Source organism: Somniosus microcephalus, chromosome 3, assembly GCF_052327205.1.
Source record: "Somniosus microcephalus isolate GS21.2 chromosome 3, FLI_Smic_1.0, whole genome shotgun sequence".
NCBI lineage: Eukaryota > Metazoa > Chordata > Chondrichthyes > Squaliformes > Somniosidae > Somniosus > Somniosus microcephalus.
Window position 1 is genome coordinate 281613679 of NC_140989.1, and position 23114 is coordinate 281636792.

Sequence of the window (23114 nt, forward strand, 5' to 3'; positions counted from 1 at the left end):
CCTAACATCTGTGGTAGAGGATTGGCTATCTAACAGAAGGCAGAGAGTTGGGATAAATGGTTCATTCTCAGACTGGCAATCAGTAACTAGTGGTGTTCCGCAGGGGTCAGTGCTGGGTCCCCAACTCTTTACAATCTATATTAACGATTTGGAGGAGTGGACCGAGTGTAACATATCAAAGTTTGCAGATGATACTAAGATGGAAGGGAAAGTAGTGAGTGAGGAGGACATAAAAAACCTGCAAGGGGACATAGACAGGCTAAGTAAGTGGGCAGAGATTTGGCAGATGGAATACAATACTGGAAAGTGTGAGGTTATGCACTTTGGCAGGAAAAATCGTAGAGCAAGTTATTATCTTAATGGCAAAAAACTGGAAAGTACTGAAGTACAAAGGGATCTGGGGGTCCTGGTGCACGAAACTCAAAAGGTTAGTATGCAGGTGCAGCAAGTGATTAAGAAGGCCAATGTAATGTTGGCTTTCATTGCTAGTGGGATGGAATATAAAAATAGGGAGGTATTGCTTCAGTTGTATAAGGTATTGGTGAGACCGCACCTGGAATACTGCATCCAGTTTTGGTGTCCATACTTAAGAAAAGACATACTTTGAGAGTCAGTACAAAGAAGGTTCACTCGGTTAATCCCGGGGATGAGGGGATGGATATATGAGGAGAGGTTGAGTAGATTGGGACTCTACTCATTTGAGTTCAGAAGAATGAGAGGCGATCTTATTGAAACATATAAGATTGTGAAGGGGTTGGATCGGGTGGATGCGGGGAAGATGTTCCCGATGATGGGTGAAACTAGAACTAGGGGGCATAGTCTTAGAATAAGGGGCTGCTCTTTCAAAACTGAGATGAGGAGGAACTACTTCACTCAGAGGGTGGTAGGTCCATGGAATATGCTGCCCCAAAAAGCTGTAGAAGCTACATCATTACATAAATTTAAAACAGAAATAGACAGTTTCCTAGAAGTAAAGGGAATTAAGGGTTACGGGGAGCGGGCAGGAATTTGGACATGAGTCTAGGTTCGGATCGGTCATGGCCCTGTGGGTAGCGAAGCGGGCCCAGGGGCCGTGTAGCGTGATCCTGCTCCTATTTCGTGTGTCTCATTCTGTTGGATTCAGGAGATGGTTCTGTGATAGTAGATTGGCGGTTAGGATCAGATCAGCCATGATCTTATTGAATGGTGGAGCAGGCTCGAGGGGCCGATTGGCCTACTCCTACTCCTATTTCTTATGTTATGATTACTTGGTAAGAACATAACATCTTAGCAGCAGCACCAATTTGTCATTAATGATACGGTGTCTCCACTGTGATGATGCATGGCTGGCACAATGCTAGACCATGAGAAAGTTTCAAACGCTTGCTGATAGATGGTCACAGGACAAACTAGAATGTTCTGCCTTTGGCAGCAATATTTGACATCTCCATTTGACAAGTTAGGGCTGCAATCTGCCCCACAAAGTTGTGCCACTACCCGTATTTTTGGTGGAAACAGCTGGCAAGTGTTCAGGAACACCTCCTCCAAATGTCTCCCAAGCAATCGATCAGTTTAGCTGTGCTGGGAAAAAACAGCTACCAGCCCACTCCGTTCCAGGTCCATCTAGGCCATTTTAACCCACCTTTAGTCCAGGCCATATTAAAGATCCTTATCCTCTTCCACCATGTGAAAGCAGCTATTTGAATAGTCAGTGATTAAAAACAGATTTGTCAATTTCAGCACCTTAGTGGGGTTTTCTTTGGTCACAGCCTATTTCTATTGGCTTTTTGAACACTTTTGTTTAAAATGGAAGTGCTGAAGACATTGTTGTGAGAACACAGACATTAAAATGACCAATCCACTGAAACCCCTTGCTGTTGATGTGGGGGCTAAAGAAAACATAAGGCTCAGTTGCTCCTCCACGTTACTTTCCAAGATAATGTGACCAGCACTCGCCAATTAAATAATCACACTTCAGAACTAGACTAGGACAAAGAGGGTGTTAATATTTATCAAAGTGCTTTAAGCCACTTTTCAAAGAAGGGAACTGTACTTGATATTAAGATCCCCTCTCTAATGGAGATGTAATGTCTCTATGAATAGGACATGTATATACTGGCTTATACAGCATCACTTCAAAAGAGATGTAAATACTTCACCATAGCTACAATATATCCACATTAGACCTATGCAGATCGTAGTCCTTCTAATTACTTCAAAGTAGTGGTTAGACAAGTCACTAACAGCTCCACAAGTGGCTTCCTACCTCTTCCTGGAGGACTTTCCCTGCGGTTCTGAAGATAGTAGAGCAGCTGCTCCACCTCTGCTAGTTTACTTGGATGGATGAGCTTGCATTCTTCAACCACCTTCCGTGCCAGAGATGCAATGTCAGTGTTAGCATTCAGGCTTTTCAGACGGATACTGAAAAGGAGAAGATTTTGTTGGTACCTTCCAAGAAAATGAATTTATTGAACAACTGCAACAAAGTTAATGGGCCAGAACTTGATGTCAAAATATGGCAAGGCTAATGGCATTCACCGTTATTTATGGGTAAATGGTATAGCACAGTTAAATATGTATATCCAAACGTTGCTGTCAGAGTTCTACCGTTAGCTTTGCGCAAACGGCATCGCACCCTTTATTTTTAGGAACTTCCTGTCTTTGCCCATTAAACTCGCCACAGAAATTTAAACCTGTTCATTACAAGTGCAAGTACCCTTTTAATGATGTGCTAAGTGTTAATGACTGCCAATCAACCTCCCTGGCACCGAACATTAAATATTACAAGTGTAGCATCTCATTCCTTCAGGTTTGGTATTTCTCAGGGCTATTTTTGAAATGCCAATTTTTTCTTACTTTTCCTTTCTGTCTCTTTCTTCTCTCTCTCTCTCTCTTAATCCAATCTTTCTTAACCTCTCTTTATTTGACTGATTTGACAAATTCACCCGAAAATACTTTCTGGATAGCATAACCCTCTGTGTCCACTTCCAGCATCTTGCTCAAACATAGAAGATAGGAGCAGGAGTAGGCCATTCGGCCCTTCGAGCCTGCTCCGCCATTCAATGAGATCATGGCTGATCATCCAAATTCAGTACCCTGTCCCTGCCTTCTCCCCATATCCCTTGATCCCTTTAGCCTCAAGAAATATATCCAACTCTTTCTTGAATATATTTAATGAACTGGCCTCCACCGCCCTCTGTGGCAGAGAATTCCACAGGTTCACCACTCTCTGGGTGAAGAAATTCCTCCTCATTTCAGTCCTAAATGGCTTACCCCTTATCCTTAGACTATGACCCCTGGTTCTGGACTCCCCGGCCATCAGAAACATCCTTCCTGCATCTAGTCTGTCCAGACCTGACAGAATTTTATAGGTTTCGATGAGATCCCCTCTCAATCTTCTAAACTCCAGTGAGTATAAGCCCAATTGACATAATCTCTCCTCATACGTCATTCCTGCCATCCCATGCATCAGCCTGGTGAACCTTCGCTGCACTCCCTCCATGGCAAGAACGTCCTTCCTCAGGTAAGGTGACCAAAACTGCACACAATACTCAAGGTGTGGTCTTACCAAGGCCCTGTACAACTGTAGCAAGACATCCTTGTTCCTGTATTCGAACCCTCTTGCTAGGAAGGCCAACATACCATTTGCCTTCTTAACCGCCTGCTGCACCTGCATGCTTACCTTCAGCGACTGGTGCACAAGGACACCCAGGTCTCTTTGCACTTCCCCTTCTCCCAATCTATTGCCATTCAAATAATAATCTGCCTTCCTGTTTTTGCCACCAAAGTGGATAACCTCACATTTATCCACATTATAGTGCATTTGCCATGTTTCTGCCCAATCACCCAACCTGTCCAAATCGTACTGGAGTTTCACGACATCCTCCTCACAGCTTACCCTCCCACCCAGCTTTGTGTCGTCTGCAAATTTGGAGGCATTACATCCAATTCCCTCTTCCAGATCATTAATATTTATTGTGAACAGCTGGGGTCCTAGGACCGATCCTTGCGGTACCCCACTAGTCACTGCCTGCCACTCGGAAAGCGACCCGTTTATTCCAACTCTTTGCTTTCTGTCCGCCAACCAGTTCTCTATCCAAGTCAATACCTTGCCCCCAATCCCATGTGCCTTAATTTTGCACGCTAATCTCTTATGTGGGACCTTATCGAAAGCCTTCTGAAAGTCCAACTACACCACATCCACTGGTTCTCCCTGATCTATTTTACCAGTTACATCCTCAAAAAATTCCAGTAGATTAGTCAAGCATGATTTACCTTTTGTAAATCCATGTTGACTTTGTCCGATCCTGTCACTGCTTTCCAAGTGCTCTGCTATTACATCTTTTATAATAGACTCCAGCATTTTCCCCACTACCGATGTCAGGCTTACCGGTCTATAATTCCCCACTTTTTCTCTACCACCTTTTTTGAATAGTGGGGTAACATTAGCTACCCGCCAATCCATGGGTACCGTTTCAGAGTCTATCGAGTTCTGGAAGATGACCAGCAATGCATCTACTATCTCTAGGGCCACTTCCTTAAGTACCCTGGGATGTAGACCATCAGGCCCTGGGGATTGATCAGCCTTCAGTCCCATCAATTTTCCTAACACCATTTCCCTGCAAATACTGATTTCTTTCAGTTCCTCCCTTTCATCAGACCCTATGTTCCCCGGCATCTCTGGGAGGTTATTTGTGTCCTCCTTTGTGAAGACAGAACCAAAGTATGTATTTAGTTGGTCTGCCATTTCCTTGTTTCCCATTATAAATCCCCCTGATTCTGACTGCAAGGGACCTACGCTTGACTTCACCAATCTTTTTCTCTTCACATATGTATAAAAGCTTTTACAGTCAGTTTTTATGTTCCCTGCTAGCTTACTCTCATATTCTATTTTCCCTTTCTTAATTAATCCCTTTGTCCTCCTTTGTTGAATCCTAAACTGCTCCCAATCCTCAGGATTATTGCTTTTTCTAGCCAATTTATATGTCCTCTCCTTGGATCTTATGCTATCCCTAATTTCCCTCGTTAGCCACGGTTGAGTCACCTTTTTTTGTTTTATTTTTATGCCAAACTGGGATGAACAAATTCTGTAGCTCATCCATTCGGTCTTTGAATGTTTGCCATCGCCTATCCACCGTCAACCCTTTGAGTGCCATTCCCCAATCAATCCTACCCAACTCGCTCCTCAGACCATCGTAGTTTCCTTTATTTAAATTGAGGACCCTTGTCTCTGAGTCAACTACTTCATTCTCCATCTTAATGAAGAATTCGATCATATTATGATCGCTCCGACCCAAGGGGCCTCGTACAACAAGACTGCTAATTAATCCTTTCTCGTTACATAATACCCAGTCTAAGATGGCCTGATCTCTGGTTGGTTCCTCGACATATTGGTCCAGGAAACCATCCCGTAAACACTCCAGGAATTCCTCCTCCACAGTATTGTTACTAATTTGGTTGGCCCAATCTATATGTAGGTTAAAGTCACCCATGATGACTGCTGTGCCCTTATTGCACGTTTCTTTAATTTCCCTTTTAATGCCATCCCCAACCTCCACCTTACTGTTTGGAGGTCTATATAGCACTCCCACTAATGTTTTTTTCCCCTTAGTATTTCTCAATTCTACCCATACAGATTCCACATCATCAGAGCTAATATCCTTCATTACAATTGTATTAATCCCTTCTTTAACCAGTAATGCTATCCCGCCTCCCTTTCCTTTTTGCCTATCTTTCCTGAATATCGAATACCCCTGGATGTTGAGTTCCCAGTCTTGGCCATCCTTGAGCCACGTTTCCGTAATCCCAACCAAATCATATTCGTTTACCTCTATTTGCGCAGCCAATTCATCCACCTTATTACAAATGCTCCTCGCATTAAGACACAAAGCCTTCAAGCTTGTTTTTTTAACGCTCTTAGACCTATTCAAATTATTATTTACTGTGGCCACGTTTGATTTAAACCGTTGATTTCTCTGACTGCCACTTTTGTTTTTCTCCTTCCTATCTTTTGCTTTTATCCCTGTTTTCCTTTCCTGTGTCTCCATGCTCAGGTTCCCAACCCCCTGCCATTTTAGTTTAACCCCCCCCGAACAGTGCTAGCAAACCTCCCCGCAAGGATATTTGTCCCGCTCTGGTTCAGGTGCAACCCGTCCGACTTGTACAAGTCCCACCTTCCCCAGGAAACTAAAGCCCTCCTTCCTGCACCAACTCTTTAGCCACGCAATCATCTGCTCTGTCCTCCTATTCCTATACTCACTAGCACGTGGCACCGGGAGTAATCCAGAGATTACAACCTTTGAGGTCCTACTCTTTAATCTGCTACCTAGCTCCCTAAATTCTTGCTGCAGGACCTCATCCCTCTTCCTACCTATGTCGTTGGTCCCAATGTGAACCACGACCTCTGCCTGTTCACCCTCCCCCTTCAGAATGCCCTGCAGCCGTTCAGTGACATCCTTGACCCTGGCACCAGGGAGGCAACAAACCATCCTGGAGTCATGTCTACGGCCACAGAAACACCTCTCTGTTCCCCTACCACTATTGCTCTCCCACTCTTTTTCCTCCCTTCCTGAGCAGCAGAAGCACCCCTGGTGCCAGGAAGTTGGCTGCTGCTGTCTTCCCCTGGAGTCATCCCCCTCAACAGTATCCAAATTGGTATACCTGTTTGAAAGGGGAATGGCCACAGGGGTCCCCTGCACTACCTGCCTGCTTCTATTGCTCCGCCTGGTGGTCACCCATTTCCCTTCTGCCTGTGCAGCCCTACCCTGCGGTGTGACCAACTCATCAAACGTGTAATCCACGACCCTCTCAGCATCGTGAATGCTCCACAACCCATCCATCTGCAGCTCCAGCGCCTCAATACGGCCCGTTAGTAACTGCAGCTGGATGCATTTCCGGCACACGTGGTCGTCAGGGACACTGGCAGCGTCCCTGAATTCCCACATAGAGCAAGAGGAGCATAACACGGGGCTGGGCTCTCCTGGCATGACTTACCCCTTTAATTAATTTAAATTAATTCAATACCACCAGTTAAAGATATACTCCAGGGTGCTTATTTACCAACTGTCCCCACTACACCACAGAGTAAATTTTTTAATACTTAAGTAGGGATAAAGCACTAAATTCCCAACCAAGTGGTACTGTGTTTAGCTAACTTCACAACCAGATGATCATAGATACATAGAAGATAGGAGCAGGAGTAGGCCATTCGGCCCTTCGTGCCTGCTCCGCCATTCGATGAGATCATGGCTGATCCTTTAATTCAGTATCCCGTCCCCGCCTTCTCTCCGTAACCCTTAACCCCTTTTGCCCGTAGAAATATATCTAATTCCCTCTTAAATATATTTAATGAGCTGGCGTACACTGCCCTCTGTGGCAATGAGTTCCACAGGTTCACCACTCTCTGAGTGAAGAAATTCCCCCTCATCTCTGTCCTAAATGGTTTAGCCCTTATCCTTAAATTATGTCCTCTAGTTCTGTTCTCACCCGCCAAGGGAAACATTCCTTCTGCATCCAGTCTGTCTAGACCTGTCAGAATTTTATACACTTCTATGAGGTCCCCTCTCAATCTTCTAAACTCCAGTGTGTACATCCCTAAACTACATAGTCTCTCCTCATAGGTCATTCCCGCCATTCCTGGTATCAGCCTGGTGAATCGCCGCTGCACCCCCTCCATGGCAAGAACATCCTTCCTCAGATGAGGCGACCAAAACTGTACACAGTACTCGAGGTGTGGTCTCACCAGTGCCCTGTACAGCTGCAGCAAGGTATCCCTGTTCCTGTATTCTAACCCTTTTGCTATGAAGGCCAGCATACCGTTTGCCTTCTTGACCGCCTGTTGCACCTGCATGCTCGCCTTCAGTGACTGGTGTACAAGAACACCCAGGTCTCTCTGTACTTCCCCCTCTCCCAATCTATTGCCATTTAAATAATAATTTGCCCTCCCGTTCCTGCACCCAAGGTGGATAACTTCGCACTTGTCCACATTATAGTGCATCTGCCATTTATCCGCCCAATCGCCCAGTCTGTCCAAATCGCTCTGGAGCTTCCTGGTCTCTTCCTCTGAGCCCACCCCCCCTCCTAGTTTAGTGTCGTCTGCAAATTTGGAAATGCTGCATCCGACTCCCTGATCCAGGTCATTAATGTAAATTGTGAACAGCTGGGGGCCCAGGACAGATCCCTGTGGTACCCCACTTGTTACTGCCTGCCATTCAGAAAATGAGCCGTTTATTCCAACTCTCTGTTTTCTATCTGACAGCCAGTTCCCTATCCACGCCAAAACTTTCCCCTTTATCCCATGAGCCTCAATTTTCCATGCTAATCTTTTATGTGGGACCTTATCGAAGGCCTTTTGGAAGTCCAGGTACACCACATCTACTGGCTCTCCCCCATCTATTCTACCAGTTACTCCCTCAAAAAATTCCAATAGATTAGTCAAGCACGATTTACCCTTTGTAAATCCATGTTGACTCTGTCCTATCCTGTCCCCATTTGCTAAGTGCTCCGCTATTTCATCCTTAATGATGGACTCCAGCATTTTGCCCACAACTGATGTAAGGCTTACAGGTCTGTAATTACCTGCTTTTTCCCTACCCCCCTTTTTGAATAGTGGGGTAACGTTAGCTACCCTCCAATCCATCGGTACTGTTCCCGAGTCTAATGAATTCTGAAAAATCATCCTTAGTGCATCCGCTATCTCTAGGGCCACCTCCTTCAGTACCCTAGGATGCATGTTATCAGGCCCTGGGGATTTGTCCACCTTCAATCCCTTTAGCTTCCTTAACACCATATCCTTAGAGATATTGATTTGCGTCAGTTCCTCCTTTGCCAATGTCCCTATTTTTCCCGATATCCCAGGGAGGTTTTTTGTGTCTTCCTTCGTAAAGACTGACCCAAAGTATGCATTTAGTTGATCTGCCATTTCCTTATTTCCCATTATATATTCCCCCGTATCTGACTGCAATGGACCAACTTTGGTTTTCACCAGTCTTTTCCTTTTGATATACTTATAAAAGCTTTTGGAGTTAGTTTTTATATTTTCCGCCAGCTTGTTTTCGTAAGCTATTTTGCCCCTCTTGATTATGCCCTTTGCCCTCCTTTGCTCTATCTTAAACTGTTCCCAATCTTCCGCTCTGGCGCTTTTTTTGGCTATTTTATACGCCCTATCTTTGGATTTTATGCTGTCTCTAATTTCCCCTGTTATCCACGGTTGAGTCACCTTTTTAGATTTCCTTTTATGCCAGATTGGTATAAACAATTTTTGCAATTTTGTCATTCTATCTTTAAATGTTTGCCATTGTTTATCTACCTCCAGTCCTCCCAGGAACGTTGTCCAATCAGACCTACTCAGTTCCCGTCTCATGGCATCATAATTCCCCTTGTTTAAATTCAGGACCTTAGTCTCTGAGTCAATTTCTTCGCTCTCCATTTCGAGTGAGAAATCGATCATGTTATGATCGCTCTGACCCAAGGGTCCCCGTACAACAAGATTACTGATTAGTCCCTTCTCATTGCACAGTACCCAGTCCAATATAGCCTGTTCCCGAGTTGGTTCCTCGACATATTGATCCAGATAACCATCCCTCAAACACTCAAGGAATTCCTCCTCCTCATTATTTTTACTGATTAGGCTAGTCCAATCTATATGTAAGTTAAAGTCACCTATGATGACAGCTGTGCTCTTATTGCACGCTTCTCTAATTTCCCTCGTGATGCCCTCCCTAACCTCTATTTTACTATTTGGAGGCCTATATACCACTCCTATTAATGTTTTTCGCCCCTCGCTATTTCTTAGCTCCACCCATATAGATTCTGTATTAACTGAGTTAATATCCTTCCTTTCAATTGCATTTATCCCCTCTTTTACTAGCAATGCTACCCCTCCTCCCTTTCTTTTTTGTCGATCCTTCCTAAATACTGAATACCCCTGTATGTTAAGCTCCCAGCCCGGCTCACCCTGCAACCATGTTTCCGTAATCCCAATTAGGTCATAATTATTAACCTCTATTTCCACAGCTAATTCATCTACCTTGTTCCTGATGCTTCTCGCATTAAGGTATAAAACCCTCAGGCTTTTTTTATGCTCACATTTTTTATGAATTAGTTTGGCCCTTTGTTTTTTGTTCCTCACCCTTTTATCATTTATTTCTGTCTGCCTTTCACTTTCCTCTATTTCACTACATAGGTTTCTAGCCCCCTGCCATACTAGTTTAAATGCTCCCGAACTGCTTTATCAAAAATTACCCCGAGAACATCAGTTCCATCTCTGCACAGGTGTAGACCGTCCCTTTTGTATAGGTCACACCTACCACAAAACTGGTTCCAATGCCTCAAAAATTTAAAACCCTCCCTCTTACACCACTGCTCAAGCCACGTATTTAGCCTAACTATCCTGTTCTCTGTACTCTTACTAGCACGTGGCACTGGTAGTAATCCAGAGATTACTACCTTCGAGGTCCTACTTTTTAGCTTGGCTCCTAACTCCCAAAATTCTACTTGTAGGACCTCTTCCCTTTTTTTAGCTACGTCGTTGGTACCAACATGTATCACGACAACTGGCTGTTCCCCCTCCCCCTCCAGAATGTTCTGCACCCGCGCCGAGACATCCTTGACCCTTGCACCAGGGAGGCAACATACCATCCTGGAGTCTCGGTCGCGACCACAGAAACCCCTATCTATTCCCCTTACAATCGAATCCCCTATTACTATAGCCCTGCCACTCTTTTTCCCTCCCTTCTTTGCAACAGAGCCAGTCATGGTGCCATGAGCCTGGCTGCTGGTGCCTTCCCCCGATGTGTCACCCCCCCCGACAACAGTACCTAAGGCGGTGAACCTGTTGCTAAGGGAGACAACCCCAGGGGATTTCTGCACTACCTTCCTGCCCTTGCTCTGCCTTTTGGTCACCCATGTACTGTCTCATGTTGTGAGACGCACTGTTCTGACTGCAGACGTCATGATGTCAGCACGTAATTGTGCATTTTGGTCTGCTATACTTTGTGTCTGTGCATCTGCCAGGATTCAGTTTTTTGTGCAAAAAATAATTTTGACAAACACCTGAAAAGACCTGGGTTTTTAGATTGGCAATAAAAACAGACTTTAAGGGTCCTTATATGTAGGGCATTTGCTGACATTGGAAATGAACATGTGCAGTAAAGCCAAGAATCTGCCGGTTCACTCTGGTTCTTTATTATGCCTTTTTAAAAACAAAATTAAAACAGATTTTTATTCCAGCACTTAATCAGTCACAGTTCTGAATAAAATTAAGCCATAATTGAAAGAAAAAATAGCAAATACTGCAGTAAAATAAGTGTAATTTTTCAAGCTATTATTGCAAAGCACTGGTAGTAAATTAGAGGGGTATAACCTATCTATTATCATGTTTAAGTGCCATTTACAAAAATATGCCCCCTCCAGAAAAATTGCTTCCCATTTACAGTTTACTATGCTTCCAGTATAAATTGGAATGATACAACCCTCATAATAGTATGATAGGCAGTTTTCAGTGCTTGCTGTTTTGATATCTCTGACCGTCAATACAGGAAACTCTCGATTTACCGGCACCTAAATAACCTGAAATCTGTTAACCGGCAAAATTCAGGAGTAGGTTCAGGTAAGTTTTACTTCATATTAGTGGTCGTTCCTGGATCTGTGGCTGTATAACTGTGGTTCCTGCACCTGTTGCTAAGCAACAGGGACGCCTGGATCTTGTGGCCGGGGTTCCTGCACCTGTTGCTACCATATTACCATAAGCCTGGATCTGTTGCTGTGTACGGGGCTCTCGTACCTTTTACTATACCTCTCTGTAATTTGGACTTTTTGATAAACCGGCACCACGCCGGTCCTGGATAAAAGAGAGTTTCCTGTAGTTTGAAAGCAAATTTGATGATATGCATGCTGCAGCAACTTTAGAACCTAACCAGATGCCACTAAATACTGATCTCTAAATGTTGACACTTCAGTGCAGTGCAGTTCTTACTTCAGTATTGTCAGAGACATTTTGGATGAGACATTAAACAAGACCCCATCTGGCTTCTCAGGTGAACATAAAAGATCCCATGGCACTTTTCGAAGAAGAGCTGAGGAGTTGCCCCGGTGTCCTGGACAACATTCATTCTTCAACCAACACCACCAAATCGAATTATCTGGTCCTTTATCTCACTGTGATTTGGGTAGCTGTTTGAGAGATCTTGCGGTGCACAAAATGGCTGCCGCATTTCCCAACATTACAACAGTTACAACTACACTTCAATTGGTTGGTTTGAAAATTGAAAAATTCACTTTGGGACATCCTGAGGTCATGATTGGCGCAATATAAATGCAAATTCTTTCTTTAATTCTGTCATAGTACAAAACCAATTAAAAACCCGCTTTACTGACAGAAATTATGCCCAAACGTAATGTGGTACTTTGTTGCAATGATGGTCCAGTTGGTCATGTAATAGTTTGCTTCAGGGAGGAGCCAAGTGTAGTGTCCGCGTATCAATAACACACGGACTGCAGGAGAACGGTAATAACAGGTGTTTACTGAACAGAGGGTATGCTGGAACTGGAAGTACAGAAGCCGGCTACGGCTTTATATACAGGTGGGGTCACTGCCGGTATTACAGTATAAAAGCAGTTCTCTCTTAAAAGGTACATACACAACAATTCCTCCCCTTTTAGATAAACAGTACATAACATTCATTTAACAATTAAATAATAACTAATGACAATTACAATTTTCTCTGTACTATATACATCAACTGAAGTAATCATTTGAATAAAGGAGGCTATGAAGGTATGAGAGCGGAATTGAGTAGAGTGGATTGGGAAAATAGATTAAAGGGTAAGACGATACATGATCAGTGGTGTACATTTAAGGAGTTATTTTACAACTTCCAAAAAAATTTTATTCCACCGAGAAGAAAAGGGTGTAAAAGAAAAGACAGCCATCCGTGGCTAAGTAAAGAAATTAAGGATAGTATTCGACTAAAAACAAGGGCATATAAGGTAGCCAAATCTAGTGGGAGGATAGAGGATTGGGAAAACTTTAAAAGACAGCAAAAAATAACAAAAAGATTGATTAAGAAAGGGAAGATAGATTATGAAAGTAAATTAGCAAAAAATATAAAAACAGATAGTAAGAGTTTTTATAGTTATATAAAAAGAAAACGGGTGGCTAAAGTAAATGTCGGTCCCTTAGAGGATGAGACCGGGAAATTAATGGTGGGAAATATGGAGATGGCAAAAACACTGAATGAATATTTTACATCAGTCTTTACAGTAGAAGACACTAAGAATATCCCAACACTGGACAAACAGGGGGCTAAAAGGGGGGGAGGAGCTAAACACGATCAAAATCACTAAGGAAGCGGTACTCGGTAAAATAATGGGACTCAAGGCGGATAAATCACCTGGACCTGATGGCTTACATCCTAGGGTCTTGAGGGAAGTGGCGGTAGGGATTGTGGATGCATTGGTAATAATTTTCCAAAACTCCCTGGACTCAGCAAAGGTCCCGGCAGACTGGAAAACTGCTAATGTAACACCCTTATTTAAAAAGGGCAGTAGACAGAAGGCTGGAAACTATAGACCGGTTAGCCTAACATCTGTGGTAGGTAAAATTTTGGAGTCCATTATTAAGGAGACAGTAACAGGACATTTGGATAATCATAATTTAATAGGACAAAGTCAGCATGGTTTTATGAAGGGGAAGTCATGTTTGACAAATTGCTGGAGTTCGTTGAGGAAGTAACGTATAGGGTGGATAAAGGGGAACCAGTGGACGTAGTGTATTTAGACTTCCAAAAGGCATTTGACAAGGTGCCACACAAAAGATTATTGCTTAAGATAAAAAATCACAGGATTGGGGGTAATATTCTGGCATTGATAGAGGATTGGCTATCTAACAGAAGGCAGAGAGTTGGGATAAATGGTTCATTCTCAGACTAGCAATCAGTAACTAGTGGTGTTCCGCAGGGGTCAGTGCTGGGTCCCCAACTCTTTACAATCTATATTAACGATTTGGAGGAGGGGACCGAGTGTAACATATCAAAGTTTGCAGATGATACAAAGATGGGACGGAAAGTAGTGAGTGAGGAGGACATAAAAAACCTGCAAGGGGACATCGACAGGCTAAGGAAGTGGGCAGAGATTTGGCAGATGGAATACAATACTGGAAAGTGTGAGGTTATGCACTTTGGCAGGAAAAATCGTAGAGCAAGTTATTATCTTAATGGCAAGAAACTGGAAAGTACTGAAGTACAAAGGGATCTGGGGGTCCTGGTGCACGAAACTCAAAAGGTTAGTATGCAGGTGCAGCAAGTGATTAAGAAGGCCAATGGAATGTTGGCTTTCATTGCTAGGGGGATAGAATATAAAAATAGGGAGGTATTGCTTCAGTTGTACAAGGTATTGGTGAAACCGCGCCTGGAATACTGCGTGCAGTTTTGGTGTCCATACTTAAGAAAGGACATACTTGCTCTCGAGTCAGTACAAAGAAGGTTCACTCGGTTAATCCCGGGGATGAGGGGATGGACATATGAGGAGAGGTTGAGTAGATTGGGACTCTACTCATTGGAGTTCAGAAGAATGAGAGGCGATCTTATTGAAACATATAAGATTGTGAAGGGGTTGGATCGGGTGAATGCGGGGAAGATGTTCCCGATGATGGGTGAAACTAGAACTAGGGGGCATAGTCTTAGAATAAGGGGCTGCTCTTTCAAAACTGAGATGAGGAGGAACTACTTCACTCAGAGGGTGGTAGGTCCATGGAATATGCTGCCCCAAAAAGCTGTAGAAGCTACATCATTACATAAATTTAAAACAGAAATAGACAGTTTCCTAGAAGTAAAGGGAATTAAGGGTTACGGGGAGCGGGCAGGAATTTGGACATGAGTCTAGGTTCGGATCGGTCATGGCCCTGTGGGCAGCGGAGCGGGCCCAGGGGCCGTGTAGCCTGATCCTGCTCCTATTTCGTGTGTCTAATTCTGTTAGATTCAGGAGATGGTTCTGTGATAGTGGATTGGCGGTTAGGATCAGATCAGCCATGATCTTATTGAATGGCGGAGCAGGCTCGAGGGGCCGATTGGCCTACTCCTGCTCCTATTTCTTATGTTGTTATTTATAAATTCAGTCTTTGAGGAGGCTTCCTGATCCTGTCTGGATAGCGCCTTTCTCGAGTATCCTGTTCTTGCGGCAGAGTCGATTCTGGCTCATTGTCATTGGTTGGTTAGTCAGCTTCCAATACCACGGATTCTGAGGTAGACGCAATCTGTACTTCAGGTTCATCACCAGGTGCGCATGCTCGTAGTATGGGTTTGACTTGTTCCTGTGACTCTAGAATCTGGTCAGCATGGCATCTCACGATGCTCTCTCCAACGTCCACTGTGTACATTAGTGGTCCCTGCTGTGTGCATATCGTTCCTGGCTGCCATTTTTCTGTTCGGTAGTCGCGGGCCAAGACTGGTTCCCCTATCTTGGAGTTCCTGGTTGGCTTCTCATTGATGTGCTGGAATTGCTTATCCTCAACATCTCGTCTTGTTTGGTTTGAGCAAATCCAGGCGACATCTTAACCTTCAGTTAAAGCACATTATGGCTGGAGCTTGGTTGGTGACTGCATGTGTCGCAATCCGGTAAGCAAACAAGAAATTATCCACCTTGTGTTGTAGTGGTATGTTGTCGTTATACATCGTCTTCATTGCTTTTTTAAAGGTCTGAACAAACCTCTCAGCCAATCCATTTGTGGCTGGATGATATGGGGCAGATGTGTAATGTTTTATACCATTATTCCTCAAAAACCTCCGGAAATCCTTGGACACAAACTGTGGTCCATTGTCGGAGCACATCTGTTCTGGCAAGCCATTCCTGACGAAGATGGTCCGTAAGACTGCAATAGTTTTCTCTGTGGTGGTGGAGGACATTTTGATGACCTCTGGCCATTTTGAATGTGCATCCACGGCGATTAAAAACATTGAGTCCATAAATGGACCAGCAAAATCAATGTGTACCCGTTGCCATGGAGATGAGGGCCACTCCCATGGGTATAGCGGGGCCTGTGGTGGAGCGTTTTGGACTTTCTGGCATCCTGTGCATCTCTTGGTCATATCCTCGATTTCTTTATCGATTTCCGGCCACCACACAAACTCCCTGGCTAGGCTCTTCATTTTTACTCCTCCCAGATGACCCTCATGAAGCTCATTGAGCACTCTCTCAACTTGGGTGGAATTACCACTCGGGATCCACATATCAAGGTCCCCCGGCACACTGACAGCTGTTCTCTCCTTGGCGAGAATGCTGGCAACAGTGAGTCGCCATGTGCTGGCCATCCCTTCACCGTCAAATCATAGACCCGAATGTGTGTCGGGTCATTTCGGGTTTCCTTCTCTATACTTGAGTTTGTAACAGGTAGACATTCGACTATGGTCGAATGGAATATCTCAACAGGGTCCACTGCAGGTGCTTCCTCTACCGTAGGCAACGGCAGCCGCGACAGCCTATCAGCGTTTCCATGCTGTTTCGTACCCTTGTACTCTGTCGTATTGATGTGCCCCTAGAAAAAGGGACCATCTTTGCAGCTGTTGCGCCATCATCACCGGAACGCCCTTCTTTAGGTTAAAAATGGAGACAAGAGGCTGATGATCAGTCAGTAGGGTGAATTTCTGCCCGTGCAGATAGTGATTGAACTTCTTCACCCCCCACACCAGGCTGAGGGCCTCCCCGTCAATCTGGGCGTAGTTACGCTCGGCTGAGGTTAACGAGCGTGACGCAAAGGCTATTGGCCTCTCTGAACCGTCAAGGAATTTGTGTGACAGCACCGCACCAATGCCGTAGGGAGACGCATCACATGCCAGCCGAATCGGTAGTGTTGGATTGTAGTGGGCCAATACTTCCTTTGAAGTGATTAGGCATTTACATTTCTGAAAGGCACGCTTACACTCATCACTCCATTTCCATGCTACTCCAGTTTGCAGCAGGGCATTCAGTGGGTGCAGAATTGTAGATAAATTTGGCAAGAACTTATGGTAGTAGTTCACCAACCCGAGGAACGACCTCAGTTGCGACACATTTTCCGGTGCTGGAGCCTTGACTACTGCCTCAATCTTGTCTGGGGACTTATGTAACCCCTCTTCATCAATCATGTGGACACAATACGAGATTTGTTTCCTGAAAAACTCGCATTTGGGGCGGTTGGCTCGTAGCCCATATTCTTGTAATCTAGTGAGCACCTGCTCCAGGTTGGCAAGGTGTTCACCGTCATTTTCACCCGTAACCAGGATGTCGTCCAAATAACACTGGGTCCCCGGGATCCCTTGCAGGACTTGTTCCATCGCCCTCTGCCAAATAACCGGAGCTGATGCTACCCCGAATACCAGTCGGTTGTACTGGTAAAGACCTTTGTGAGTGTTTATCGTGAGGTATTTTCTAGATGCTTCTTCTACCTCCATTTGTAGATACGCTTGGGCCAGATCAATCTTCGTAAAGCGTTTCCCTCCAGATAGTGAGGCGAAAATATCTTCTATCCGCGGAAGTGGATATTGTACTATGTGCAGGACTGGGTTCACAGTTACCTTAAAAGTCCCCACAGATGCGAACCTTCTTCGGCTCCCCAGGCATGCTGCTCAATTATTTCTTCATTACAGGAACGATGGGTGTGGCCCACTTGCTCCAGTCCACCTTGGACAGCACACCCGAATGCTCCAGACTCTCCAGCTCTGCTTCGACGGCTGGATCACGTACGGTACCGGTCTGGCCTTAAAAATTTTTGGGTTTGCGTTATCTTCCATTTTTATCGTTGCCGTTACTCCTTTTGGAGTCCCAAGTCCTTGCTGGAACACCTCTTTCGCGTCAGTTAGAATTTTTGACAGTCGTCCAGGTGTGACGTCGTCATCTTTTTTGTCAGCCACAGTTAGCGCCTGAATGGAATGCCAATCCAATTGTATTTTTCGGATCCATTCACATCCCAATAATGGTGGTCCTCCATCTTGTAGTATATATAGATACAGTTTCTGTGTTACCTTGCCGTTGTATTTAACAGGCACCCTTATTTTTCCTCTGGGGTAGACTTTTTGCCCCGTATAGGTCTTCAATACAATGGACGTGTCCTTCAAGGGTATGTGAGAGAATAGCCACTCATAGTCTCGTCGATTCATGACTGTTAGGGCTGATCCTGTGTCCAATTCCATCTTTACTTGGGACCCTGCTATCATGAGGGTGACCCAAATGGTTCGGTGATCCTCCTTTGCGATCACGTTGTGTAACTTTAGACAACTTAGTCTCCTGCTCCCGGAGTCATTATCACTCTCCTGATCTTCTGAACTACTGTCTGTCATTTTTTTTTACTTTCTTGTACTTTTCCATAGTAGCTCTTTTAGTGTTGGTTTTCTTTCCCGACCTGCAGACTCGTGCTATGTGTCCCACTTTTCCACATTGCCTGCATACTTTGTCCTTAAACCAGCAATCCTTCTGGTCATGGGTTGTTCTGCCGCAGCAATAGCACTTTTCTGCTCCATATGCCATTTTGTTGGTGCTATATTCTTGCGGTTTCTGTTGTATTTCCGCAGCGCCCCGTGCTGCTGCTTCGTTGGATACTGCCACGCTGAAAGCCTTTTCTAGCGTAAGGTCCTTTTCCAAAAGTAGTCGTTTCTGGGTTCCTTCACTCTGGAGCCCGCAGACAAACTTATCCCTTAATGTATCTGCCAGTCCTGCTCCGAACTGGCAGTGCTTCGATAACTTGCGTAGTTCCGTAAGATAGTCAGCATTACTCTCATCTTTGTGCTGGTTTCTTTTATGGAACTTGAATCTTTCTGCTATCAGCAGTGGTGTAGGGTTTAGATGTTCCTGTAAGATATTGACAATCTCTTCAAAGCTTTTCTCCATTGGTTTAGCTGGGGTAATTAAATTCCGCAATAGGCCGTACATTCTCGCGCCCATCAAATTTAATAATACCGACGCCTTCTTTTCATCGGCCACCCCATTTGCCTTGCAGTACACTTCAATTCTTTCCACATGCGTGGTCCAGTCTTCTATTTCGTTGTCAAAAGCAGTGATACTGCCATTCTTCGGCATCTTGGGTGGTTTAAAATGGCGCCTCCCGCACTTTTCCTTCTTCCCCAATGGATTAAAATGGCGCCTCCCGCGCTTTTCCTTCTTCCCCTTGCTGCCAATGCTGCTCCTAGCGTTCTAAATAGTCATTGCGGCGCCCCGCGGCTTCAGCGCGTCTCTCTTTTGTTAGTTAAATTCCTTAGTTTTATTCTTCTTCGACGCTGTCCACTGCGCGTCTCTTTTCCTTCCCCTCTTTTTATTTTCTCTAACGCTGCCCGGCTCTTGAGCACCGACCGCGCCCTGTGCGCTCCACCCTCTCTCTCTCTCTCTCTTTTCCTTCCCGACGACGCTGCACGGCCCCCTTGCAGAGCCGCTCGATCAAGCTCAAGCCCGCCGCAGTCCGGAAGGGTCAGCGTACTACCTGCTACCAGCACGATTTGCTGGAACACCTTGACTGGGGAGCCAAGCCCAGCTCTCCACAGCTTCCCGTGCGATTCACTGAACTCCGATGGATCACTGGGCGGTTGCCCACGGTCGACGCCCGTTGCTCTGGCTTCGACCTCCAAGAAGCTTCTTTTCAGGGATGGATCCCCGTGAGGTGATGCAGTACTGCAGGCGAGTTCGAACCTGCTCGTCGCCACTGTAGTGTCCGCGTATCAATATCACACGGACTGCAGGAGAACGGTAATAACAAGTGTTTACTGAACAGAGGGTATGCTGGAACTGAAAGTACAGAAGCCTGCTATGGCTTTATATACAGGTGTGGTCACTGCCGGTACTACAGTATAAAAGCAGTTCTTTCTTAAAGGTACATACACAACACCAAGCTACACAATTCAAATAGAAATATGAGGAGATTTTTTTTTCCCCAAAATATGTCTGACTGGCAGCTTTCTGAATTTAACAGGCAAGTTATTTAAATTCATGAAGCTCCAGTTACAAAGCACTGAATTTTGATCTATAGCCTTCGAAGAAAGGTTATTTGAATGGAACTCCTGAATTAAGATAGGCCAGACAACATCCGTAGTTAGGGAGGAAAAGGTTAAAGAAAAGTTTAAAAAGGAACCAGACATATTTTTACCACTAAAGTTGTAAATATTTTCTCATTGCCTCCTATATAAAGAGCTAGCAAAGGGTAATAACGACGATAAAAAAGCTATTCTCTGCTTGCTCTATTGCTGTTTAATAAATTTGCGTGGCAGTTAAAACCCAAAACAAGGGCTAGTGTTACACTACCGCCTTTGAAGAAAAGGAGGATCAAGTGGAGGCATGGGGTAAAGCCAAATGTAAAACAATGAACTACTGTAACAGAAAGTTTGTTTCTACAAGAGAAAACTATTCATTTCTGCTACACATATGGCTTTTTAACACTCAAATTTACAATTACATTTTGTAAATTATACTGTGAAATTGCCCCACCCTTCCTAAAATACACAGAACCTTTCCTGCAGGCCTAGAGACTTTCAAAAATTACAAGTAAAACAAAAGTAACACCCAACCAGCTACTGTGCTGTGTACATAAATGTAAGACTGAAAGCTTTGATTGGCAACATATTGAGATGATAAAGGACCTCAAAGCTAGGCTTTCCTTACTGCTATTATGGCCACTTACTATATCTCACTGTAAATGGCATAATCTCCTTGCTACATACATGTAATTTAGAAGTAGCTGAAAATTCAGAATTTCCACCAACATGAATTTAACGTAATCTACAGTTGAGCACGAAAACCAAATAATTTTTGCGCTTTTTTTTTATATAAAACAAAAAGGGCCCAAAATTCCTGTCTTTTTTTTATTTCATGCAAAAAAGTCATTATGAATAAAAAGTAGGGTTGCAAAGGGGTGGAAAGTTTCCGGTAAATTTCCGGAAATTTTCCACGGGAAGTTTAGCTTGGGAATTTTGCCCAAAAAAGCACATGCTAGCATAATTGGTTTTTTTGTATTTCTTTCTTTTTTTCCCCCCACAGGTCCGCTCTTAAAATTACTAACAGAGATGGAATCTTAATTATTAAGGAATTTCTTAATCAATATATGTTTATCTTCTTACTTGGCTTGTTTTAATAATTACAAGTTGTGTGTGTGACTGTGAACAAATGTGTCCTGATTGGTTGGATGAGTGGATGAGCGATTCGCTCCCTCTATTTGTAATATTTGCATATTGAATTGTGATTGGCCTGCAGGCATCTGTAAGAGTGCTATAGTTTTTTTTAAGATCCAGGTTAGGGGTCCTGAAGGAAGTCATTTTGTTTTCTGCTGATGTTGTGATGATGCAGTAAGTAAATCAGACTTTATACCAAATAAACCAGTTACTTGTTGAACTCTGTTGTCCTTCAATTTAAAATATACAAAATAATACACTATTGGTGATGTAGCGTCGTGTGTGTACAGGTCATGCTTCCATCACATGGAGCATCAGCAAAAATGTACTCACCCTGTTGCAATCGTGCTGATCGACCGCAGTTCGACACAGAGATGAATGCCCTTTATTTCTCTGCATAGAACAATGCCACGTTTACCGTCGGATGTGTGGAAGCATTTTACCCCAAGCATTAAAGATGGAAAGACTGTGTACATGTGCAAACACTGTAGAAAGCCATATGTAAAGAATGCCACAAAGATGCAGCAGCATTTATCCAAATGCAACAACTTCACTCAAAGCTCACAGCAGTCAGCCCAGAGTTCCTCTGCTTCCATTCAAGAAGATGATGGTTCTCATTCAGCATCAGGCTCCTTATCATCAGCAACTCCTGGCCCACTTGGAAGGTTCTTTGATACAATGGATAACCATAGCCAGAAGAATGCAGATGAGTGCCTTGCTCGAGCTGTATATGCAACAGGCTCACCCCTCATGCTCACAGCCAATGTGTACTGGAAGAGATTTTTCAATGTTATTCACCCTGCATACTGTCCTCCCACCAGACATGCTTTGTCTACTTATTTGCTGGAGGCTGAGTATAACAGAGTCCAAGGAAAGCTCAAAGACACGAAGGACAACAGACACATACATTGCTGATGAGCTGAAAGCGGTCATCAACGATCTTGGATCACAAAAGGTCTTTGCAGTAGTTACTGACAATGCTGCGAATATGAAGGCTGCTTGGGCTCAAGTGGAGGAGGCCTACCCTCATATTACGTCTATTGGGTGCGCAGCTCATGGGCTTAACCTGCTCCTCAAGGACATCATGGGTTTGAGAACCATGGAAGCACTGTACAAGAGAGCTAAGCAAATTGTTAAGTATGTCAGGGGAAAACAGGTAGTTGCAGCAACCTACAACTCCAAGCAAATGACAAAGAACAAGAACACCACACTGAAGCTGCCCAACAACACTAGATGGGGTGGTGTTGTCATAATGTACAACAGCCTTCTGGAGGGCAAGGAGTCGCTGCAAGAAATGGCAATATCCCAGTCTGGGGATATGGAAACCACCATCAAGAAAATACTGCTGGATGATGTGTTTTGGGAGAGAGTGGTTAGCAGCCTTAAACTACTCTCACCAGTAGCATCTGCAATTGCTCAGATTGAAGGAGATGACGCTGTCTTGTCAGATGTTCAGGCTTTTTACTGATTTAAAAGAACAAATCAGCATTGCCCTACCCACATCCCTGCTGCTCAAAGCAGAGGAGAAGGCAATTGTTCAATTCATACAGACACGTCAAGAATTTTGTGTCAAGCCGATTCATGCTGCAGCATACATGCTGGACCCAAAGCATGTTGGGAGACCAATACTTTCTGGAAAACAGATCAACAGCGCTTACAGTGTGATTTCTACCCTCTCACACCATCTCAATCTGGATGTGGGCAAAGTTCTGGGAAGTCTGGCAAAGTTCTCTACCAAACAAGGTCTTTGGAATGGGGATGGGATATGGGAATCATGCAAGCATATCAGTGCACATACCTGGTGGAAGGGACTTTGTGCATCTGAGGCCGTGTCACCTATTGCATCGGTGATACTCCAAATCCCACCTTCATCAGCGGCCTCTGAACGAAACTGGTCACTTTTTGGGAATACGCATACAAAGGTGCGCAACAGGCTGACTAACAAGAGAGTGGAGAAACTGGTGGCTATCCGGGCGAACCTACAACTTATTGAGCCAGATACAGAAGTGTCCACCA

At 44.3% G+C, this 23114-nt stretch overlaps 1 protein-coding gene across 7 annotated transcripts in view; it reads right to left on the reverse strand.

Moving 5' to 3' along the window:
• kifap3a (kinesin-associated protein 3a) overlaps positions 1 to 23114 on the reverse strand; it is a 249575-nt gene that overhangs the window by 198987 nt on the left and 27474 nt on the right. For all 7 annotated transcript variants that reach the window (XR_015077662.1, XM_085982637.1, XM_085982636.1 and 4 more), the window contains exon 3: positions 2246 to 2400. Coding sequence is in view for 6 of the 7 variants with exons in the window: in XM_085982637.1 (XP_085838763.1) it covers positions 2246 to 2400 (155 nt within the window). In the remaining variant the exon portion in view is untranslated. The remainder of the gene's footprint in view (positions 1 to 2245; positions 2401 to 23114) is intronic.